The sequence below is a fragment of the Oncorhynchus mykiss genome, chromosome 11, assembly GCF_013265735.2.
Source record: "Oncorhynchus mykiss isolate Arlee chromosome 11, USDA_OmykA_1.1, whole genome shotgun sequence".
Taxonomy (NCBI): Eukaryota; Metazoa; Chordata; class Actinopteri; order Salmoniformes; family Salmonidae; genus Oncorhynchus; species Oncorhynchus mykiss.
This window is the reverse complement of record NC_048575.1, coordinates 69,103,761-69,126,372: the sequence shown is the minus strand read 5'-3', so window position 1 is coordinate 69,126,372 and position 22,612 is coordinate 69,103,761. Positions and strand designations below refer to the sequence as shown.

The window sequence follows — 22,612 nt, the reverse complement described above, 5'->3', positions numbered from 1 at the left end:
AAAAAATTCTGTTCTTTGGTTTTTGATTTTTATTGCACACTTGTTTTCTGTGTACATACATTTTATTAAGTCATACACCTTACCACCAAGCCCACTTTGTAGAATTTTGTAGAATAGCCCTTCGTGCCAAATCGAATCAAATGCTTTTTTAAAGTCAATAAAGCAAGCAAAGATTTTGCCCTCTTTTTTTTGGTGGACGTGTTTATTAATTAGTGTGTGTAAGGTGTATATATGGTCAGTAGTGCGATGGTTAGGGAGAAAGCCAATTTGACATTTACTTATTACATTTTTTTCTTGAAGAAAGGTTTGAATTCTTGAATTCAAAATGCTACAGAAAATCTTTCCCAAGTTACTGTTGACGCAAATTCCCCTGTAATTATTGGGGTCTGATTTGTCTCCACTTTTGTGGATAGGGGAGATGAGCCCCTGGTTCCAGACATCAGGGAAGCAGCCAGAAGTTAAAACCATGTTGAACAATTTAAGCACAGCATTTTGCAACTCAGGTGTGCTGTTTTTCAGCATTTCATTTCTGATGTTGTCTACACCACAAGCCTTTTTTGATTTAATAGATTTTAGCTTTTCATTTAGTTCTTGTTGGGTTATTGGGTAATCTAATGGATTTTGGTTGTTTTTAATGACTGATTCCAGGATGTTCAATTTTTCTTTAATTTCTAATTGGTTCTGGTTTAAGTCTTTTTGTGGGATGTTTTTGTATAGATTATCAAAGTAAGTTTTCCAAATTCCTACATCTTGTATGGCTAATTCTTGTGGCTTTGTTGTGCTTAAATTGTTCCACATGTCCCAGAACTGATTTTGGTCAATTGCGTTTTCAATTTCATCAAGTGTCTTGTTGGTATAATTCAATTTCTTGCATTTCAGTGTTTGTTTATACTGTTTCAGAGTTTCAAAGTATTCATATCGTAGCTCTGGGTTGTTTTGCTGCTTATGTTTTTTGTTTGACATTTGTCTTAGGTGTTTTCTAATTGTTTTACATTCATTATCAAACCATTTGTCAGAAACATTTTGATTTTTGCTTCTGATGTTGCATTGCTTTGGTTTTCTCAAATTTGCTTTCGATGCTGCTTTTTGAAATATGCAGTTGATGTTTTGGGTAGCTGAATTGACACCATCTTTATTGTTTTGGTACTGTGAGTTATTGAAAAACTGTATAGAGTTCATCATTTCATTTGAGTTCAATGTTTCAATGAATGCCTCTGCACTGTTTGGAGCCCATCTGAACGATTGGTTTATGTTGTAAAGTTTATTGGGCTGTTTTTTTGAATGAATATTGCCGGTTAATTTCTTCAGAAACACGTTGATCTGACTGTGATCTGACAATGGTGTCTGTGGTCTGACAGTGAATGCACTAATGGAGGAGGGGTCAATGTCAGTGATGGCATAATCGACTACACTTGTCCCAAGAGCTGAGCAGTAAGTAAACTGACCTAAAGAGTCCCCTCTGATTCTACCATTAAGCATGTACAGGCCTAAGGCTCGACAGAGATGTACTAACTCTTTTCCATTTTTGTTCAGTATTTGGTCAGGACTGTTTCTATTATTTATAATAGGGCTACTGTACAAGGAGGGGTGTCCAAATATGTGGTGGTTACCTCCCGCATCAGTGTAGTCAGGCTCAGAACCTGTTCTTGCATTGAAATCTCCACAAAGAAGCACTTTACCCTGCGCCTGAAATGTAATGATTTCTGTCTGGAGATTGTCAAAAAACTGATCATCATAATATGATGAATCTGAAGGAGGAGCATAAGCTGCACATATGTATACATCATTGTCACAATAGATTGTACCTTTGTTAAGTTTTAGCCAAATGTGAGTGGTACCTTTTTTCATTTCATTCAGTGCTAAGTCCTGCTTATGCCAAATGATGATTCCACCTGAGTCTCGGCCCCGTTTAACATTTTTATGTTTGATTGATGGTAGTAAACTTTCTCTATAGCCTGAGGGACACTGAGTATCTATGTCTCCACGACACCATGTTTCCAGTAGGATTATGATGTCCTGTCCCTTGATGTTTTTAATCAATTCTGGATTAGTTGTTTTATAACCAAAATGTGAAGAGTATAGGCCCTGGATATTCCAAGAGCTGATAGTTAATGATCTCATTTATAATAAGTGATATTCACTGGTTTGAGTAAAGTACATCGAAAAAAACAAAAAAAATAAAATATGTATATATACATATATATACATATACACACACACATACACATATACATATATATACATACATATATACACATATACATACATATATACATACACATACATATACATATACACATATATATACATACACATACATATATACATACACATACATATACACACATACATACATACATACATACATACACACACACACACACACATACATACACACACACACACATACATACATACATATATATACATATATATACACATACACATACATATATATATATATATATATATATACACACATACATGCACATACACATATACACACATACATACATACATACACACACACGCGCACACACACACACACACACACCATTACATATAATAATTATTATAATACCGGTGTCAATACATTTAGGAATATTTGTAAACAAATGAATAAGAATGGAATAAGATTGCATTGTACTTATGTTATGTGCAATCTGCAACCCTGTGTGTTTGTGTGTGTGTGTGTGCGCGTGCGTGCCCGTGTGTGAATTAAAGGGACTGTCTAGCTCAGTAGTCTGCATATTAGTTGCAGTAGTTGGCGCACCTCTCCTATCTCTGATTGTTCTAGGGGTCTTCTGCCAGAGGTTACCTCAGCATATGTAGGCTGACGATCTAATTGATACATGGTGTGGACTGCATCATATGGTCTACTTCCCTGAAGGGCAGTGTTCTGACCGACCCTGGAGTGGTGGTCAGAGCTGTGTTGTGATGGGCTGGGTCTAGTAGAGCTGTGTTGTGATGGGACAGGTCTAGTAGAGCTGTGTTGTGATGGGCCGGGTCTAGTAGAGCTGCGTTGTGATGGGCCGGGTCTAGTAGAGCTGTGTTGTGATGGGCCGGGTCTAGTAGAGCTGTGTTGTGATGGGCCGGGTCTAGTAGAGCTTTGTTGTGATGGGCCAGGTCTAGTATAGCTGTGTTGTGATGGGCCAGGTCTAGTAGAGCTGTGTTGTGATGGGCCAGGTCTAGTAGAGCTTTGTTGTGATGGGCCAGGTCTAGTAGAGCTGTGTTGTGATGGGCCGGGTCTAGTAGAGCTGTGCTGTGTTGGGCCTGGTCTAGTAGAGCTGTGCTGTGTTGGGCCTGGTCTAGTAGAGCTGTGCTGTAATAAGCCATGTCTGGCTCTTTTCTCCTCGGGATGGTGGAGGTACTGTTGTTTCAGAAGGTGGGGCGTGGGACCTTTGTTGCTGGGGTGATGGGTGTGTGGGTCCCTGCCAAGTGTTGCATCTTTTAGGTCCTTGGCAAAGGTTCTGATACTGTCCTGATCAAGATGTATATTATCATATAAGTGTTGACATGTCAGAGTGGGGTGGTGAGCCGTTCTGACGTTGAGCAGTGAGGCACAGTCCACAGTGATCTGTTGATTTATTTTGTCGATCAACTTTTCTGGGAAGTCTTTTCTTGGTAGGAGGGTGGACACAACTATATTGGTTGTTGGGAACATAGCCTGTGCCCGTTCTGCCACTCTTCTCACTGCCCCAGACACATTTTCACCTTTGGCATGAAGGTCGTTTGTGCCAGTGTGGATGATGATGTTGTCAGGGGTGTCAATCCTGGTCTGACTGAGTAGCTGCATTGCACTCTCAGTTGTAGGACACCAGAACTTATACACCTGGTGTCTAGGGAATAATCTTTCCTGGACTAAGAACTTCCCATTTGAATCAATTAGAATTGCAGTTGTGGGTGATTGTCTGGGTGGAGCAGACTGGGAGGCTGGTATTCTGACCTGGGCTGGAGCAGACTGGGAGGCTGGTAGGTTAACCTGGGCTGGAGCAGACTGGGAGGCTGGTATTCTGACCTGGGCTGGAGCAGACTGGGAGGCTGGTAGGTTGACCTGGGCTGGAGCAGACTGGGAGGCTGGTAGGTTAACCTGGGCTGGAGCAGACTGGGAGGCTGGTATTCTGACCTGGGCTGGAGCAGACTGGGAGGCTGGTAGGTTGACCTGGGCTGGAGCAGACTGAGAGGCTGGTAGGTTGACCTGGGCTGGAGCAGACTGGTAGGCTGGTGCAGTGTCATCCGGCTGTGTAGTGGAGGCCATGCTGGTCTCAGGTTCTGCTTGTGTTGTACCAAGCTGGTGGACATGTTTTCTAGATGCAGAGGACACAATGACTCTCTGCCGGTTGAGGGTGTCAATGTACCTCTCTTTTTGTTCGAGCTCCTTTCTAGTTGTGCTCAGATGGTCTCTGAGGTCATCATTTGTCTGACTCAGCTTGTCCATTCTGCTTTCTAATTTAGCTATGGATGCTCTGCTCTCCTCCCTGAACTGTTTCATCTCTTCTTTGAGTTTCTGGACAGTGTCCTCCTCTTGAAGCTTCTTCTCTCTGAGTTCTATGACCTCTGCTTCGACTAGAGAGAGGGTGTTGTGGAAACGTTGCATAGCAGGTGTTCTTATTGAAATTGTCATGTCCTTGACTCTGTCTGCTGCAGGTGAGGTAGGTAAAGGGACGTTGAGGGCTTCCTGCTGGGTCACAGAGACCATTGGGGTCTGCTTTTCTCCATCTCCCTCCTTGACTTTTTCCTCATTTTCTGAGATGATGTCAGCGTCTTCTTTTAGGGTAGCAAACCTATTCTCAAAAGCCTGGAGGCTTGAATCATTGCCTTGTATCAATACAGTTCCATTATTATATAAGTTTACTGTTTGATATGTGTTGCTCTGGTCAGCTTCTTCAAAAATGCTGATCTGACATCCTTGGCTGATGCCCCTCTTTTTTGAGAAAGGGAAATGGTTGCAAATAACCTTTTTCCATATGTTCCCTCGATTGGTATTAAAAATTAAATTTGCTCTTGTTTTGTAACTGGTTAGATCTGCAAACAGGCATTCATGGTTCTGTCCCATCAACAAACCTTTGAAACTTTTCTTAGCTTTCTCTGTTTGGATGTCTGGTGGGTAAACAATTTCCATAGCAACGCTGGTGATGTTGGCTACAATGTTGCAATAGAAGTGCTGTTTCTTGTATTATGCTCTCTTGTTTCTTCAGAGGACTGTTTCACTTTGTTGTCCTTTTTTCTTTTCTTTTTTCTTCTGTCCTTATTTTGTCCTTATTTTGTCTTCCTTTCTTCTGTTAACTAGATATTTTTTTTTGTTATTCTTTGTAAGCTAGCTAGCTTCTTCCAGGAGAGTCCCTAGCAACTGCTTAGCAACATGTAAACAATTCAGCTAACAATTCAGCTAGCTAAGATAACTGTATAATTTTATGAAAAATAGTTACTTTTTCGAAATCCTGTCTTTTTGGTTTGTTGCTTGTATTGTCTTCTATTGAGTCTTGCAGTTTTCTTTTGATTTTTTCGATGTACTTCACTCTAAAAAACCATTTAAATCTCAATATAAACAGGAGCTCATTTTTCAGCAGCTGCTCAAATTTCTCTCTCTCTCTCTCTCTCTCTCTCTCTCTCTCTCTCTCTCTCTCTCTCTCTCTCTCCCTGTGTGTTTGAGATTGACTGTGCAGACTAACTGTTCTACAAATCACCTTGCATCTGCAATAACTACTGATTGTTTGTAGATCAGTCTGTCAGCATTTACCCACAACGCATCACAAAATTATACTCTCTTGAATACAGCCAACATCATAGTGTCCTCTCTAGTCCCATTGGCTGACATTATTCTCTCTCTCCCTTGTGATTGGTTGTCATGACTGTCTTCCATACAGGCTGTTCCATTGGCTGACTGTAAGGAAAGTGTTGTGGGTGGTGTGTTGAGGGTGTTGCTACACTGTCTCACCTGCAACCAGAGTACAACCTTCCTGTCTCACTGCTTCAGCACACTGCGAGCACTCGTCGTCAAGGTATTGTCTATATACAATATATACTGACGGTATTGTGTGTGTATGGATGTGTGTGCGTGTACTCACAGTATTGTGTGTGTTATAGTTTGGTGACCTGTTATTTGAAGAGGAAGCCGAGCAATGTGCAGACCTGTGTCAGAAGGTGCTCCAGCACTGTAGCAGTCCTGTGGATGGAAATAGAAGCCAGGCCTGCGCTACCCTATACCTCATCATGAGATACAGCTTCAGCTCAGCCAATGTGAGCGCACGGACGCACACACACACACACACACACACACACACACACACAGAGATTCCGTCTCATCCTTTTTCCTCTACCACCCAGTCGTTTCCATGTCTATTTTGAGCTCAGTGGAGAAAGTTGCTGAATGATGTGTTTCTGGGTACTTAGAAGTGAACAGGGAGATATGTCACTGTCTACCCCTGTGTCCCTGCCTTTCTGTAAGTAATGACAGTACGAGTGAGAAAAAGGGAGAGGGAGAGAGGCACCACCAGGCACCTCACCACCCCAACCAGCCAACACCCTCCCACCCCGACCAGCCAACACCCTCCCACCCCGACCAGCCAACACCCTCCCCAACCGACCAGCCAACACCCTCCCCAACCGACCAGCCAACACCCTCCCCAACCGACCAGCCAACACCCTCCCCAACCGACCAGCCAACACCCTCCCCAACCGACCAGCCAACACCCTCCCCAACCGACCAGCCAACACCCTCCCCAACCGACCAGCCAACACCCTCCCCAACCGACCAGCCAACACCCTCCCCAACCGACCAGCCAACACCCTCCCCAACCGACCAGCCAACACCCTCCCCAACCGACCAGCCAACACCCTCTCGAACCGACCAGCCAACAACCTCCCACCCCAACCAGTCAACACCCTCCCAAACCGACCAGTCAACACCCTCCCACCCCAACCAGTCAACACCCTCCCAACCCAACCAGTCAACACCCTCCCAACCCAACCAGTCAACACCCTCCCAACCAACCATGGCCACAGTCAAACCAATCCTCCTGACCCTTCCATGTCCCCAACCTTGACAACTTAAAAATCACACGTGCTCAGGTTAGATCAGACCTAATCCACTCAATTAAATTAAGCAAAACAGAAACATTTTACATTTGACTAGAAATTAAAATGGAAGTCATCTCAACAGAGAAAAATGTCCTCCTGTGTGCTACTTATATCCCCATACTTTAATGAAGACATCTTCTCCATCCTAGAGTGGGAGATCAACCATTTCCATCCCCAGCGACATGTACTAGTCTAACCTCAGTGCCAGAACTGGACCCTCCACACACAGGGGGGCAAACACCTACCTGGAGGGGACTGCATTCCCTCCCAAATTATTTAACTTGTGTCAAACGTTTCGGGTAGCCTTCCACAAGCTTCCCAGTTTGGCCCATTCCTCCTCCCATTCCTCTGCCCACACATTTTCTATAGGATTGAGGTCAGGGCTCCATGGCGGCCACTCCAATACCTTGAATTTGTTGTCCTAAAGCCATTTTGCCACAACTTTGGAAGTATGCTTGTGGTCATTGTCCATTTGGAAGACCCATTTGCGACCAAGCTTTAACTTCCTGACTGATGCCTTGAGATGTTGCTTCAATATAACCACATCATTTTCCTCCCTCATGATGCCATGTATTTTGTGAAGTGCACCAGTCCCTCCTGCAGCAAAGCACCCCCACAACATGATGCTGCCATCCCTGTGCATCATGGTTGGGATGGTGTTCTTTGGCTTGCAAGCATCCCCCTTTTTCCTCCAAACATAACGATGGTCATTATGGCCAAACAGTTCTATTTTTGTTTCATCAGACCAGAGAACATTTCTCCAAAAATAAAGGTGTTCCAAAATGGGTCCAGTTGCCAGAACAACAAATGCACATTCTATGCCATCAAAAGGAACGTAAAACTTGACATCCCAATTAGGATCTGGCTAAAAGTACTTAAATCAGTTATAGAACCCATTGTCCTTTATGGTTGTGAGGTCTGGGGTCCGCTCACCAACCAATAATTCACAAAAGGGGACAAACACCCAATTGAAATCCCCAAAAGATCTGTAAAATTCTACCACCACCTAAAAGGAAGCGATGCCCACACGTTACACTGCAAAGTCCTCCCCTACAGAGAGATGAACCTAGAGAAGATTCCCCTCAGCCAGCTGGTTTTGGGGTTCTGTTCACAAACAGACTCCACAGATATCTAACAAGACACACAATCTATAGTAAAGGAATGGAATTAAGAATATATAAATATTTGAATGAGCAATGTCAGAGCGGCATAGACTAATATACAGTAAAATAGGGCAGAATACAGTATATACATATGAGATGAATAATGCAAAATGTGTAAACATTATTAAAGTGACTAATGTCCCATTATTAAATTGGCCAGTGATTTCAAGTGTATGTATATAGTGCAGCGGCCGCTGTGCTAGTGATGGCTGTTTAACATTCCGATGGCCTTGATAGAAACTGTTTTTCAATCTCTCGATCCCAGCTTTGATGCACCTGTACTGACCTCGCCTTCTGGATGATAGAGGGGTGAACAGGCAGTGGATCGGGTGGTTGTTGTCCTTGATAATCTTTTTGGCCTTCCTGTGACAATGGGTGCTGTAGGTGTCCTGGAGGGCAGGTAGCCTGCCCCCTAGTGTTGCATTCGGCAAACCCCACTTCCCTCTGGAGAGCCCTGCAGTTGAAGGTGGTGCAGTTGCCATACCAGGCATTGATACAGCCTGACAGGATGCTCTCAATTGTGCATCTGTAAAGGTTTGTGAGGGTTTTAGGTGACAAGCCAAATTTCTTCAGTCTCTTGAGTTTGAAGAGGCATTGTTGGCTTCTTGTTGCCTTCTTCATTGTTGCCTTCTTCACCACACTGTCTGTGTGGGTGGACCATTTCAGTTTGTCAGTGATGTGTACGCCAAGGAACTTGAAGCTGTCCACCTTCTCCACTGCGGTCCCGTCGATACGGGGGTGCTCCCTCTGCTGTTTCCTGAAGTCCACGATCAGCTCCTTAGTTTTGTTTACGTTTGGTGAGGGTTATTTTCCTGGCACCACACTCCCAGGGCCCTCACCTCCTCCCTGTAGGCTGTCTCGCCGTTGTTGGTAATCAGGCCTACTACTGTTGTGTCGTCTGCAAACTTGATAATTGAGTTGGAGGCGTGTGTGGCCACGCAGTCATGGGTGAACAGGGAGTACAGGAGGGGGCTGAGCACGCATCCTTGTGGGGCCCCACTGTTGAGGATCAGCGAAGTGGAGGTGTTGTTTCCTACCTTCACCACCTGGGGGCGGCCCGTCAGAAAATACACAGTAGCAGAATACCTGACCACTGTGACAGACCCAAAATTAAGAGAATCCTTGACTCTGTACAGACTCAGGGAGCATAGCCATGCTATTGAGAGAGGCAGACCTGGCTCTCGAGAGAAGAAAGTCTGTGCTCACTGCCCACAAAATTAGGTGAAAACGGGGCTGCAATTCCTTACAAATGTATGACCACACATTTTCCCCATACATCACACTGACCCAGAAAGAATTTGAAAACAAATCAAACATTGATTTACTCTATATCTGTTACACAAAATACCGCAATGTGCAAATCACAGCAGCAAGATTTGTGACCAGTTGTCATGAAAACAGGGCACAAACAACATTGTAAATACAAGCAATATGTATCTGTTATGTTTTATTGCTGATAACATTCTTTATCCTCATGAAACCTTTATGCGTGCAATGTTTACTGTAACATTTTATTTTGTTTCTTCTCATGTTTGTTGATTTGTTTATTTTAGTTGCTTTTCAAATGTAAATGTGTTTCCTATAGGGAGGGAGAGAAGAGGTGGGAGGTAGCGAGATGTAGATAGAGGGAGGGGTAGGGTGAGAGGGAGGTAGGGTGAGAGGGAGAAAGGGGTAGGGTGAGAGGGAGGGTGAGAGGGCGGGGGGGTAGGGTGAGAGGGAGGGCGGGAGGGGTAGGGGGGTAGGGTGAGAGGGAGGGCGGGAGGGGTAGGGTGAGAGGGACGGAGGTAGGGTGAGAGGGAGGTAGGGTGAGAGGGAGGGAGGGAAGGAAGGAGGGAGGGAGGGATGGGTAGGGTGAGAGGGAGGGAAGGAGGGAGGGAGGGAGGGTAGTGCTGGAGAGATTTGTACATCAAAGCGTTTCCACCACCATTTCACACGTTTAATTTTACAGACCAAAAAAGACTCACCTTGTCTAGGGTATTTTGTTTTGTCCACATTTTGAACATTTACCGACAAATTTTCTGTTTCCATTAGGCCTGTATTGACTTTTTTTTTATCCAGCATAAGGTTGGACGGAAACCTGGTTGTAGGTAAGTGAAAGGCAGAGAGAAGGATGGAAAGAAACAAGGAATAACACCATCACTCAGTGATAGTGACCCCAGCACAGGGAAGACACACACACACAAAACGTATCAGGCCTGGCGCCACACTCGGTTTAACAGAATGGGGCCGTAGAGATGATCCATAGGTGATTATGTCTCAGCTAATGGGAGATAATTTCTCGCTTTGCTGATGATGGCAGAGATGGATGGGGTTATACACACACACACACACACACACACAACCATGTCAGCGCTAAGCCCTCCGTTACCTGGAGGAAACTCTGTGACCCCCCCCCCCCCCAGCAAGAACTGGACTGACCAAGAAAGAACATGAGAAGGATAAGGAGAAAGAGAGAGATTCAGAGAGAAGGGGAAAGCAACAGTGGGAGAGAGATTCAGAGAGCAGCAGAGGGTGAAGGAGACAGAGAGAGATTCAGAGAGAAGGGGAAAGCAACAGTGGGAGAGAGATTCAGAGAACGAGGCAGAGGGAGAGGGAGACAGAGCAAGAGAGAGATTCAAAGAAAGGGACAGAGAGAGAGGTTCAGAGAATAAGGCAGAGAGAGAGGTTCAGAGAATAAGGCAGAGAGAGAGGTTCAGAGAATAAGGCAGAGAGAGAGGTTCAGAGAATAAGGCAGAGAGAGAGGTTCAGAGAATAAGGCAGAGAGAGAGGTTCAGAGAATAAGGCAGAGAGAGAGGTTCAGAGAATAAGGCAGAGAGAGAGGTTCAGAGGGAGACAGACCTAGACAAGTAGATAGACTTAAAGGGGAATATTGACAACCCTAAAGTCTACTTTATTATCCAATACATGACTGAGCAATGTCATATCATTCTTTAATATATGCTTTTTATAGTTGAGCTTTTTATGAATACAGCCAGCCTGTGTTAATGTCCTTCCACTCCAAGCCCTGATTATGAGTATGGGCCTCCTCCTTGTCAAATCCCCCTCTACAGAGATGGACAGAGGGCCACAGGACAGGTCCCTCTCTGTCTACAGAGATGGGCCATTTAAAAAAAGTACTGCACTATGTATGTAATGGGGTGCTATTTGGGACGCAGTCTAGGTCCCACCTAACCCCAGATACTCCTGCCCCTGTTCCTCTCGCTCTCTCTGTGCTGTGTAGAACTTCTCCCGGGTGAAGATGCAGGTGACTATGTCTCTAGCCTCTCTGGTGGGGAAGTCCTCGGACTTCCATGAGGAGTATCTCCGCAGGTCCCTACGCACCATACTGGCCTATGCAGAGGAGGACACAGAGATGCAGAACACACCGCTGCCCTCACAGGTACACACACACACACACACACATACACACACACACACACACACACACACACACGTTGATATCAACCCTAGTGTTATTGTGTAGGTGGATGAGCTGCTGAGGAACTTAAACAGTATCCTGTCAGACACGGTGAAGATGAGAGAGTTCCAGGAAGACCCAGAGATGCTCATGGACCTCATGTACAGGTACTCACTCACTCACTCCTTCATTCCTGCTGTAGGGCTCTGTGTATGTTTTTCTCCTGGTTCCTATTCATTTCTTTGTGGATTGGTTTCTTCTCTGTTTGTTCCTCACTATGGAAACCATGTGGTAGCAGTTTGGGACAGAGATCTGTTTTTTGTGTATGTAAATCCATACCGAGTTTGTGTGGGTGTGAATGCAGACTCTCTGTGCATGTGTCATCTGCTTACATTCTGCATGTCTACAAATACATTCTTGTTTATCATTCTGCATAAGCCAAGCATCTGTAAAAGGTTATGAATTATTGAATTTACATTATGCTACCTAAAACTGACTCCCAGCCCTCCTCAAATGCTTCCCTCACCCCAAACCATTCACTCACTGACCTCCCAGCCTAACAGGATGCAAGGAGAACACATTATTATAGCTGATTACAGGACCCGTATACACAAAGCGTCTAATCTAGAATCAGGTCCCACCGTTCGTTCATTACAATCTAAAAGGGAAAACTGATCCTAGATCAGCATTTCTTCTCTGAGAAGTTTTATGAATATAGTCCCAGATCTACAGGAGTACCTAAGAGCTTGAGTACTGGGGTTGGTTTGGATTTCAGCATCACTCCTTCTGTCTCCAGGATAGCGAAGGGTTACCAGACGTCTCCTGACCTGAGGTTGACCTGGCTGCAGAACATGGCGGAAAAACACAAGAACAGGAAGTGTTTTACCGAGTCGGCCATGTGTCTGGTCCATGCTGCAGCCCTGGTGGCTGAATACCTCAGCATGCTGGAGGACCACAAATACCTACCTGTGGGCAGTGTCACCTTTCAGGTGGGTACCTAGACTGTTCACTCACTCACTCACTCACTCACTACTGATTATGGTCTGTTGCCATAAAGGGGAACTGTATACTCAATGTAATGTTTCATTGATTGGCTGCTGTCTTGCTTAATCACTTCATGTCTTCGTTGTTTGTGAAAAACAAAGCTGTCAGTAATACCTGATTGATTAATTGATTGATTCCCATTTGTGACATGCCGGATGAGTCTGATTGGTTGGTTGCTTCTATAGAACATCTCTTCCAATGTGCTGGAGGAGTCAGCGGTATCAGATGACATACTGTCCCCAGATGAGGACGGTGTCTGTTCAGGACAATACTTCACCACCAGTGGTCTGGTGGGTCTACTGAAGCAGGCTGCGGAACTCTTCAGCAACGTAAGACACACAAACAGACAAACAAACAAAAGCGGATCCTAAATAATGGTACTGCTGCACTCACATAAAGACACTCAACAATGGTGATAATAGTGTGTTGTTGCTTTGTTTTCAGGGTGGTCTGTATGAGACAGTAAATGAAGTGTATAAGATCATAATGCCTGTTCTGGAGGCTCACAGAGATTTCCGGGAGCTGGTCTCTACTCACGAGAAACTCCAGAGAGCCTTCGACAACATCATTCAGAAGGTACAGACAGACATCAGCGTGGACTACTCTATATGAAGGGATTACAGTCACAATACATATGAAGTACTTAGAATTATAGTGAAATGATTACAGTTGGACATTGATGTGCTGTATTTGGAGGAAAGCTGTCTACCTATTTCCTTCACTTGGATGTTAATTATTCTTTTTTGTGTATAATGTTACAAGTCGCTTTCACGTGTTTGTCGCGTCCCAGGGCCATAAGAGGATGTTTGGGACGTATTTCCGGGTGGGTTTTTATGGGGCCAAGTTTGGAGACCTGGACGAACAGGAGTTTGTTTACAAGGAGCCAGGGATCACCCACCTGCCAGAGATATCCCACAGACTGGAGGTAACTGAGAGAGAGCTTGTGTCTGCGTGCGTGTGTGTCTGTGCGTTCATGGGTGCATGCTTTTACTGCATGGATATAAAAACTGCATCTATTCAAATGAGTACTGCATCTATTCATATGAATACTGCATCTATTCACAAGTACTGCATTTACTCATATTAGTACTGCATTTATTCACAGGAGTACTGCATTTATTCACAGGAGTACTGCATTTATTCACAGGAGTACTGCATTTATTCACAGGAGTACTGCATTTATTCACAGGAGTACTGCATTTATTCATAGGAGTACTGCATCTATTCATAGGAGTACTGCATCTATTCATAGGAGTACTGTATCTATTGGTGTTGTAGAACTTCTACAGTCAGTGTTTTGGCGATGCCCTGGAGATGATCAAAGACTCCAAAGACATAGACAGAAGCAAACTGGATGCTAACAAGGTACAGTATATGACAGTACACCACCAAACCATCCTGTGATCCTGCTGTGTCCCTTTTCACTACCTTCTGACTCGCATAAAAGCAGAGATGCATCTAGTTGTTTGTGAATGTCAAATTATTGAGAGGAACATTCACAAACAACTAGATGGATCTCCACTTTTATCCTCTCACTCGCTTTTTCTCTCATTCTCCGCCCCTCCGTTCACTCTCTCTCTCCCTCCCACAGGCCTACATACAGATCACCTACGTGGAGCCCTTCTTTGATGACTATGAGATGAAAGACCGCCTGACCAACTTTGAGAAGAACTTCAACTTGCGTCGCTTCATGTACACCACGCCCTTCACCAAGGCCGGGCGGCCGCGCGGTGAGCTCAACGAGCAGTACAAGAGGAAGACCATCCTCACCACCATGCACACCTTCCCCTACATCAAGACACGCATCAACGTCATCCAGAAAGAAGAGGTATGCTGGTAGAACAAAGCCTGTTTAGACACGGATTTTCAATATTGGCTTCATCTTTGCTTTTTGATCGTTAATGACTCTTAGCCAATTAGACATATATATATATTTTTTTTTTATCTGTCCAAATCTAACTTGTACCTTTTCACTTTCTTTGCCTCTCCTTCCTTGTCATCCTCCCATCCCCAAGTTTGACCTGACTCCCATTGAGGTGGCCATCGAGGACATGCAGAAGAAGACCAGGGAGTTAGCAGTAGCCACACACAGGGAGCAGCCCGATGCTAAGATGCTCCAGATGCTTCTACAGGGCTCTGTGGGAGCCACCGTCAACCAGGTACCTCCAGCCACCTGTCCTGACCCCAAAGGAATACATGTTTCTGCGTCCCCCACACTGGCATTTTTAACATTAACATTACTGATTTGAAAGTTACTCATGGACTCCACACATCAAATGAAGAGGAAAAACAAGTGTGAAAAGCCAACTGAAGTGATGGCATAGTGTATCTCGTAGGTGTGAGTTGTATTCTTCTGAATCCTCATCACTAACCTTGAGGAAGCATCCAATCTAGGAAGTTAGTAAGTAACTTGATAAAGAGCAGGTGGGAGACATGATACATCAAAGAGTCCAGTTCAACCATAACATCGTCTGTACAGTGCCTCGGCTGATTCAGTTAAAACCTTCATTCACAACCTCTTCTTTCATGTCTGCGCTAAACACTGAAACCCTTTGATCTGATGGCTCCCAGCTCCCGTCAAACGTTGGCTAAACGCTAAAGTAATGATGTAGTTACACCAGGCCCCAGCTCTCTTTTGTATAGTCTATTCTGACAGCAACCCCTGCTTTCACCTGCTGACTGTATACACAACCTTAATGTTCATGCTGTCCATAAACAAACACAGCCCTGGGCCTAATCAGTAGAGAGGGATGGCTCCCCGCTGTCTGTCCGTCTCTCCAGGCCCTAGTCTAGCACATATGTTTGCGAATGAGCATTCTAATGCCTGGCCATGTGAGCGTGCTGTGGTTTCATGATAAATATCAGTTAGGATAACACGATCCCAGAGAGGGAATGAATGGGAGCCAAATGGCTGCTTGTAGGCAGAGTTAGTGGTGACATTAGCCACACAGCGATCAGGCTAATCAGGGTCTCCTCCATCTGATCTCTTCCTTATGTCCTGGCTGAACAGTGTGGCCTTTGGACACTTTGGCTGCGTATCATATGGCACCATATTCCTTATGTAATGGGCTCTGGTCAAAAGAAGTCCACTATCTATGAAATAGGGGGCTGTTTGGAACGCATTCATTACATAAGCATTCAGTTAGTTTCCTCTAATGAAAGTCATTACTGAGTATTCAGTTAGTTTCCTCTAATGAAAGCCATTACTAAATATTCAGTTAGTTTCCTCTAATGAAAGTCATTACTGAGTATTCAGTTAGTTTCCTCTAATGAAAGTCATTACTAAGCATTCAGTTAGTTTCCTCTAATGAAAGTCATTACTAAGTATTCAGTTAGGAAGTAGTTTCCTCTAATGAAAGTCATTACTAAGTATTCAGTTAGTTTCCTCTAATGAAAGTCATTACTGAGTATTCAGTTAGTTTCCTCTAATGAAAGTCATTACTGAGTATTCAGTTAGTTTCCTCTAATGAAAGTCATTACTAAGCATTCAGTTAGTTTCCTCTAATGAAAGTCATTACTAAGCATTCAGTTAGGAAGTAGTTTCCTCTAATGAAAGTCATTACTAAGCATTCAGTTAGTTTCCTCTAATGAAAGTCATTACTAAGCATTCAGTTAGGAAGTAGTTTCCTCTAATGAAAGTCATTACTAAGCATTCAGTTAGTTTCCTCTAATGAAAGTCATTACTAAGCATTCAGTTAGGAAGTAGTTTCCTCTAATGAAAGTCATTACTGAGTATTCAGTTAGGAAGTAGTTTCCTCTAATGAAGTTTCCTCTAATGAAAGCAAGGCATTCATCATTGCTCCCCTCTTTTCCTTCCATCCTTCACGCTCTCTCTCTCTCTGTGTGTGTGTGTGTGTGTGTGTGTGTAGGGACCGTTGGAGGTGGCCCAGGTCTTTCTGAATGAGATCCCAGCAGACCCCAAGCTCTTCCGCCACCACAACAAACTGCGCCTGTGTTTCAAAGAGTTCATCATGAGGTGAGAGCCAAACCAAACACTACCGTGCAACTGCAATCCACGCCTACCAGCCAGTGATGAGAAACACATCAAACTTACACTTTGTGCTCTCACTTTTGATCTTGCTCTGACACTTGTTTTGGGTGCAGTTCGATTCTCCATCTTTTCCCCAAAGTGTACACTCGTTTTCAACGCCGGCAATAGTACATTTTGTGGTTGGAATACAGTGAGGGAAAAAAGTATTTGATCCCCTGCTGATTTTGTACGTTTGCCCACTGACAAAGAAATTATCAGTCTATAATTTTAATGGTAGGTTTATTTGAATAGTGAGAGACAGAATAACAACAAAAAGAATCCAGAAAAACACATGTCAAAAATGTTATAAATTGACTTGCATTTTAATGAGGGAAATAAGTATTTGACCTCCTCTCAATCAGAAAGATTTCTGGCTCTCAGGTGTCTTTTATACAGGTAACGAGCTGAGATTAGGAGCACACTCTTAATGGTAGTGCTCCTAATCTCAGTTTGTTACCTGTATAAAAGACACCTGTCCACAGAAGCAATCAATCAGATTCCATACTCTCCACCATGGCCAAGACCAAAGAGCTCTCCAAGGATGTCAGGGACAATATTGTAGACATACACAAGGCTGGAATTGACTACAAAACCATCGCCAAGCAGCTTGGTGAGAAGGTGACAACAGTTGTGATTATTCGCAAATGGAAGAAACACAAAAGAACTGTTAATCTCCCTTGGCATGGGGCTCCATGCAAGATCTCACCTCGTGGAGTTGCAATGATCATGAGAACGGTGAGGAATCAGCCCAGAACTACAAGGGAGGATCTTGTCAATGATCTCAAGGCAGCTGGGACCATAGTCACCAAGAGGTAACACACTACTCCATGAAGGACTGATATCCTGTTGGGCCCGCAAGGTCCCCCTGCTCAAGAAAGCACATATACATGCCCTTCTGAAGTTTGCCAATGAACATCTGAATGATTGAGGACAACTGGGTGAAAGTGTTGTGGTCAGATGAGACCAAAATGGAGCTCTTTGGCATCAACTCAACTCGCAGTGTTTGGAGGAGGAGGAGTGCTGCCTATGACCCCAAGAACACCATCCACACCATCAAACATGGAGGTGGAAACATTATGCTTTGGGGGTGTTTTTCTGCTAAGGGGACAGGACAACTTCACCGCATCAAAGGGACGATGGACGGGGCCATGTACCGTCAAATCTTGGGTGAGAACCTCCTTCCCTCAGCCAGGGCATTGAAAATGGGTCGTGGGTGGGTATTCCAGCATGACAATGACCCAAAACACATGGCCATGGCAACAAAGGAGTGGCTCAAGAAGAAGCACATTAAAGTCCTGGAGTGGCCTAGCCAGTCTCCAGACCTTAATCCCATAGAAAATCTGTGGAGGAAGCTGAAGGTTCGAGTTGCCAAACGTCAGCCTCGAAACCTTAATGACTTGGAGAAGATCTGCAAAGAGGAGTGGGACAAAATCCCTCCTGACATGTGTGCAAACCTGGTGGCCAACTACAAGAAATATCTGACCTCTGATTGCCAACAAGGGTTTTGCCACCAAGTACTAAGTCATGTTTTGCAGAGGGGTCAAATACTTATTTCCCTCATTAAAGTGCAAATCAATTTATAACATTTTTGCCATGTGTTTTTCTGGATTTTTTTGTTGTTATTCTGTCTCTCACTGCTCAAATAAACCTACCATTAAAATTATAGATGGATTATTTCTTTGTCAGTGGGCAAACGTACAAAATCAGCAGGGGATCAAATACTTTTTTCCCGCACTGTATATATTTCTGGCATTAATGGTTTGAAATTGCTTTAGTGGTACTGTTGCATGGTACTATTGGGCTCCCGAGTGGCGCAGTGGTCTAAGGCACTGCATCTCAGTGCTAGAGGCGTCACTATAGACCCCCTGGTTCAATTCCAGACTGTATCACAACTGGCCACAATTGGCCCCGCGTTGTTTGGTTGGTGTAGGCCTTCATTGTAAATAAGAATTTGTTCTTAACTGATTTGCCTAATTAAATAAATACAAATGCTAACTATAAAAAATGGTGGACATGGAAAAGCAAGCAAATGACAGTTAAAACCAGCTATGTATGCACCCACACCATCTGTCTTGGTATTACTGGAATACATTCCTAGGTGATACTGAAGGAATCTAGACGTTGTACTAAATCACAACTGGACAGGCGTATTAACTTGTTTCCTCTTTAATATCACTCAGCTGCATGGAACAGAAAAACGTTATTGTTCCCTGGGGACTTTCATTTTAGTTTTAATATTTTAAACATAATTTAAACCAACCGTCTAAACGGATGAGGCAGGGACTATGGTGATTTGGTCCAGGGAGTGTGTCTCTGTGTGTATGTGCGTCTCGTATCGTTTGCCTCCGAAAGGTGGCTTTCATTTGGGAACCCTCATGTCACATTCCAACTACGTTGATTGCTGCAAGCAGGCCAGCAAATATTTACCGTCATTTCAGAAACATTTATTTTCCTCCATAATCCATGCAAGTTTGCAAGAGCTCATTATATTCCAAGTATCCACTTCTCAAGCTGCTATTTGGGCTGGAAGGACGATGGCTAGCTAGTAGCAACACATCAACTGAGGTTTTTCGGGGGGGGAGTGAAATGCCTTTTCCCCCCAGCCCCCTTTTTTTCAGCAGTCCCTATGCATTTACTGTATTCTGTTAGATTCCATTTTTCATATTACTTGCATTAAAAGGGGAGAGAAGTGCAACCATATGTTTTATAAGCATCCTCGTATTTCCATTTCCTTCTGCCTCGTTCATCCATTATGTATGTTGTAATTGTGAATGCGGGCAGACAAGACCCCGTACCGTACCAGTCCTCTGAAATGAGGTTCAACCCCAGGGTACTGTGTTTGGGCATGGATCACTATACTCCCTGCCACTCTCAGCACAGTACTACAAGAGACACTTTCCTTCCTTGAGCAATCCTGTACTAAAAAAGGAAGCAAGGCTCAGAGAAAGACTGAACATCTAATACAGGTGGACACACAGGTTGCTTAATAAGGTGAAACAATTATTAAATGCCAATGTGAACTGATTTGGGGACAAATCCATGTCGGTCACATAGTTCGTTCAGGAAATAAACTGAAATGCATGAAAAGAAAATAAGGAAATTAAATGGATGCATGAACATCCTCATGAAGATGAATGAAAAGTAATGTCAGGTCAGTGTTAAGTGATGAAGGTGAGGAGAGGAACTCATTCAAGACTTGAGACAGCCCACAGAATGGTTATATCCCAAATGGTACCATATTCCCTACAGTGTATATAGTGCATTACTTTATGGACCCTGGTCTACTGTATATAGGGAATAGGGTTCCATTTTCCATTCCCCCCCCCCCCCTGTTCCTCTGTAGGTGTGGCGAGGCTGTGGAGAAGAACAAGCACCTGATCACGTTTGACCAGAAGGAGTACCAGCAGGAGTTGAAGAAGAACTACAACCGTCTGAGAGAGAACCTGCGGCCCATGCTGGAGAGGAAGATACCCGAGCTCTACAAACCCATCAAGCCACGCCTGGGGAACAGGTAATGGATCATCAAAGTGCGCAATGCAGGGTTGAGTCCATTCGGGCCCAAATGTGAGGGGAAATGTTTGGAAACGGAGGAGGTTTATAGTTTTGTCCCAAATGGCACCCCATTCCCTATACCACTATGGCCCCTACAATATATAGGGAAAATAGTTCCATTTGGAACACCACTGATACCTGAATATTTTTAATGTTAGTTTTAGTTTCATGTTAATCCAATTAACAGTCCTGCTTGCTTATGTCATCTGAAAGAATCTGACAGCTGCTGTGTTGTATTTTCATGTTGCCTATGCCCCCATGCAAATGTAATTGAATAGTTTCCTCTCCTCCTCCTCCTCCTCATCTTCTCTGCTGTCCCATCCAAAGGGATTCCGTCAAACGTCTCAGTTTCCGCAGAGCACTGGAGGAAAACTCCTGAGACGGCCAGACAGACTTCTCTATCTGAGGGAATGCTCCAGAGGCCAGAGAAAAAAGGATGCTGTAAAAGTAGAAAATGTGGCAAAGGGAAGAGGGAGAGCAGAAGGGAGCTAGCAGTCCTCATTCACCACTGTACACATGATTACACGGAGGACTTACAATAACATCTTAATCAATAACACAACATTGCTAGTTCTCTTGTTCTATGATTACTGCTAGTCCTAACGATGCTGCAAACTACTGTGGGTTTGAGAAAGACGAGTACAAGTTCCACATTTAAGGGATACTTCAGGATGTTGGCAATGAAGCCCTTTATCTACTTCCCCAGGGTCAAATGAACTTGTGGATACCATTTTTATGCCTCTGTGTGCAGCTTGAAGGAAGTTGCTAACTAGCGTTAGTTCAACTGCCAACTAGCGTTAGCGCAATGGCTGGAAGTCTTTGGTAACTGTTGGCATGCTAGTAGATGGGTCAAAGACGTATAAGGTTTTCAAAGTAGCAAAAAAAACAAAACAGCAATTTCAATTCCCCAAAAGGCTTTTTTTAATGTTAATTGGGAGTGTCACCTATGCCCATATTAGTTATATTCAAGAATAAAGCCAAGAATTCATTTTTATTGTGATTTCATATGAATGTACCCTACTGTTTTTTATTTGATACATTTTTCATAATCACAAGGTTAAATATCCATGCTTAGACTGGCAGAAATAGAACTACCCCGAAAAAAATGACATTTTATTTTGAATAAAACATATTTGATGTGCCACGGGTACAACTCAAAATATGTTGCAGGTTTTTTACAAAAAAAACCTGCCTTACACTGAAAAAAATGCAAAAATCTATGAAAATATCTTTCATTCATGCTTTGCGATTTGTTTTTGTCTCTGAGTCAACAAAAAACCTGAATGACACTGGCACAGAATAGGATTCGCATCCATTAAAGGTTATTAGTAGTCTATTAATAGTAGGCTATGATAACACTTAATCAAAGTTTAAAAGTTAAATCAACTCCCTCTCCCTTTCTCTCTCAAACATGGTTTGTTACTATTTCGTTGCTAATGTTAATAATAATCATTTTACTATAATTTGAGAATGCGGCAACACTTTACGTTGCATTAAGTTGCATTATTGCACGATTATTACATGATAGTTAATGTTGTAATTATGCGTTGTTACACTCTAACTGGTAAATGTATATTCAATGCAGGTACACAAATGCAATTTCAAGATGCCTACACAAAATAGCTACATAAAATGCCCATCAACCTACTTCAATTCAAACTTGTAGAGTCTCGATATTTCATAAAGTGTCCCAAACGTGAAGCAGCTATTAATGATTATAATTCATAATCCATTTGGAATCCATAATTATGTTTGCGTGTGCGTGATATTATATTAACCAATATAATCCATCAGTTATACCTTAACTGCAGTGCAATAAAACATAACTACAGTGTAATAGCGCAACTTAATGTTAAGTGTTATCCACCCAGCTTTATATCCTATTATATCCTATTCTGTTGCTGACAGTAGCATGAAAACAATACCTTTTGTATTTGCATTTATTATGGATCCCCATTAGCTGCTGACAAAGCAGCAGCTACTCTTCCTGGTGTCCAACAAAATTAAGGCAGATTATACAATTAAATTACCATTACAATACATTCACAGATTTCACAACACACTGTGTGCCCTCAGGCCCCTACTCCACAACTACCACATATCTACAGTACTAAATCCATGTGTATGTATAGTGCGTATGTTATCGTGTGTATGTGTCTGTGTTTGTTGTTTCACAGTCCCTGCTGTTCCACAAGGTGTTTTTCTATCTGTTTTTTCTATCTCATTTTACTGCTTGTGTCAGTTACTTGATGCGGAATAGAGTTCTATGTAGTCATGGCTCTATGTAGTACTGTGTGCCTCCCATAGTCTGTTATGGACTTGGGGACTGTGAAGAGATCTCTTGTG

At 43.4% G+C, this 22,612-nt stretch overlaps 1 protein-coding gene across 4 annotated transcripts in view; it reads left to right on the top strand.

Annotated features, from left to right (window-relative positions):
* LOC110535102 (dedicator of cytokinesis protein 8) overlaps positions 1 to 22,269 on the top strand; it is an 83,156-nt gene extending 60,887 nt beyond the window's left edge. For 3 of the 4 annotated variants that reach the window (XM_036936204.1, XM_036936203.1, XM_036936205.1), the window contains 14 exons: positions 5,868 to 6,002; positions 6,088 to 6,240; positions 11,464 to 11,622; positions 11,707 to 11,807; positions 12,437 to 12,629; positions 12,870 to 13,013; positions 13,129 to 13,260; positions 13,475 to 13,609; positions 13,963 to 14,049; positions 14,276 to 14,512; positions 14,700 to 14,843; positions 16,554 to 16,660; positions 20,058 to 20,225; positions 20,594 to 22,269. In XM_036936204.1, coding sequence (XP_036792099.1) covers positions 5,868 to 6,002; positions 6,088 to 6,240; positions 11,464 to 11,622; positions 11,707 to 11,807; positions 12,437 to 12,629; positions 12,870 to 13,013; positions 13,129 to 13,260; positions 13,475 to 13,609; positions 13,963 to 14,049; positions 14,276 to 14,512; positions 14,700 to 14,843; positions 16,554 to 16,660; positions 20,058 to 20,225; positions 20,594 to 20,645 — 1,947 coding nt within the window. In that variant the 3' untranslated portion in view covers positions 20,646 to 22,269. Of the gene's footprint in view, positions 1 to 5,867; positions 6,003 to 6,087; positions 6,241 to 11,463; positions 11,623 to 11,706; positions 11,808 to 12,436; positions 12,630 to 12,869; positions 13,014 to 13,128; positions 13,261 to 13,474; positions 13,610 to 13,936; positions 14,050 to 14,275; positions 14,513 to 14,699; positions 14,844 to 16,553; positions 16,661 to 20,057; positions 20,226 to 20,593 lie in introns of those variants that run through there. The other variant, XM_036936206.1, reaches the window with a different exon arrangement.
* The last annotated feature ends 343 nt before the right edge of the window (positions 22,270 to 22,612 follow it).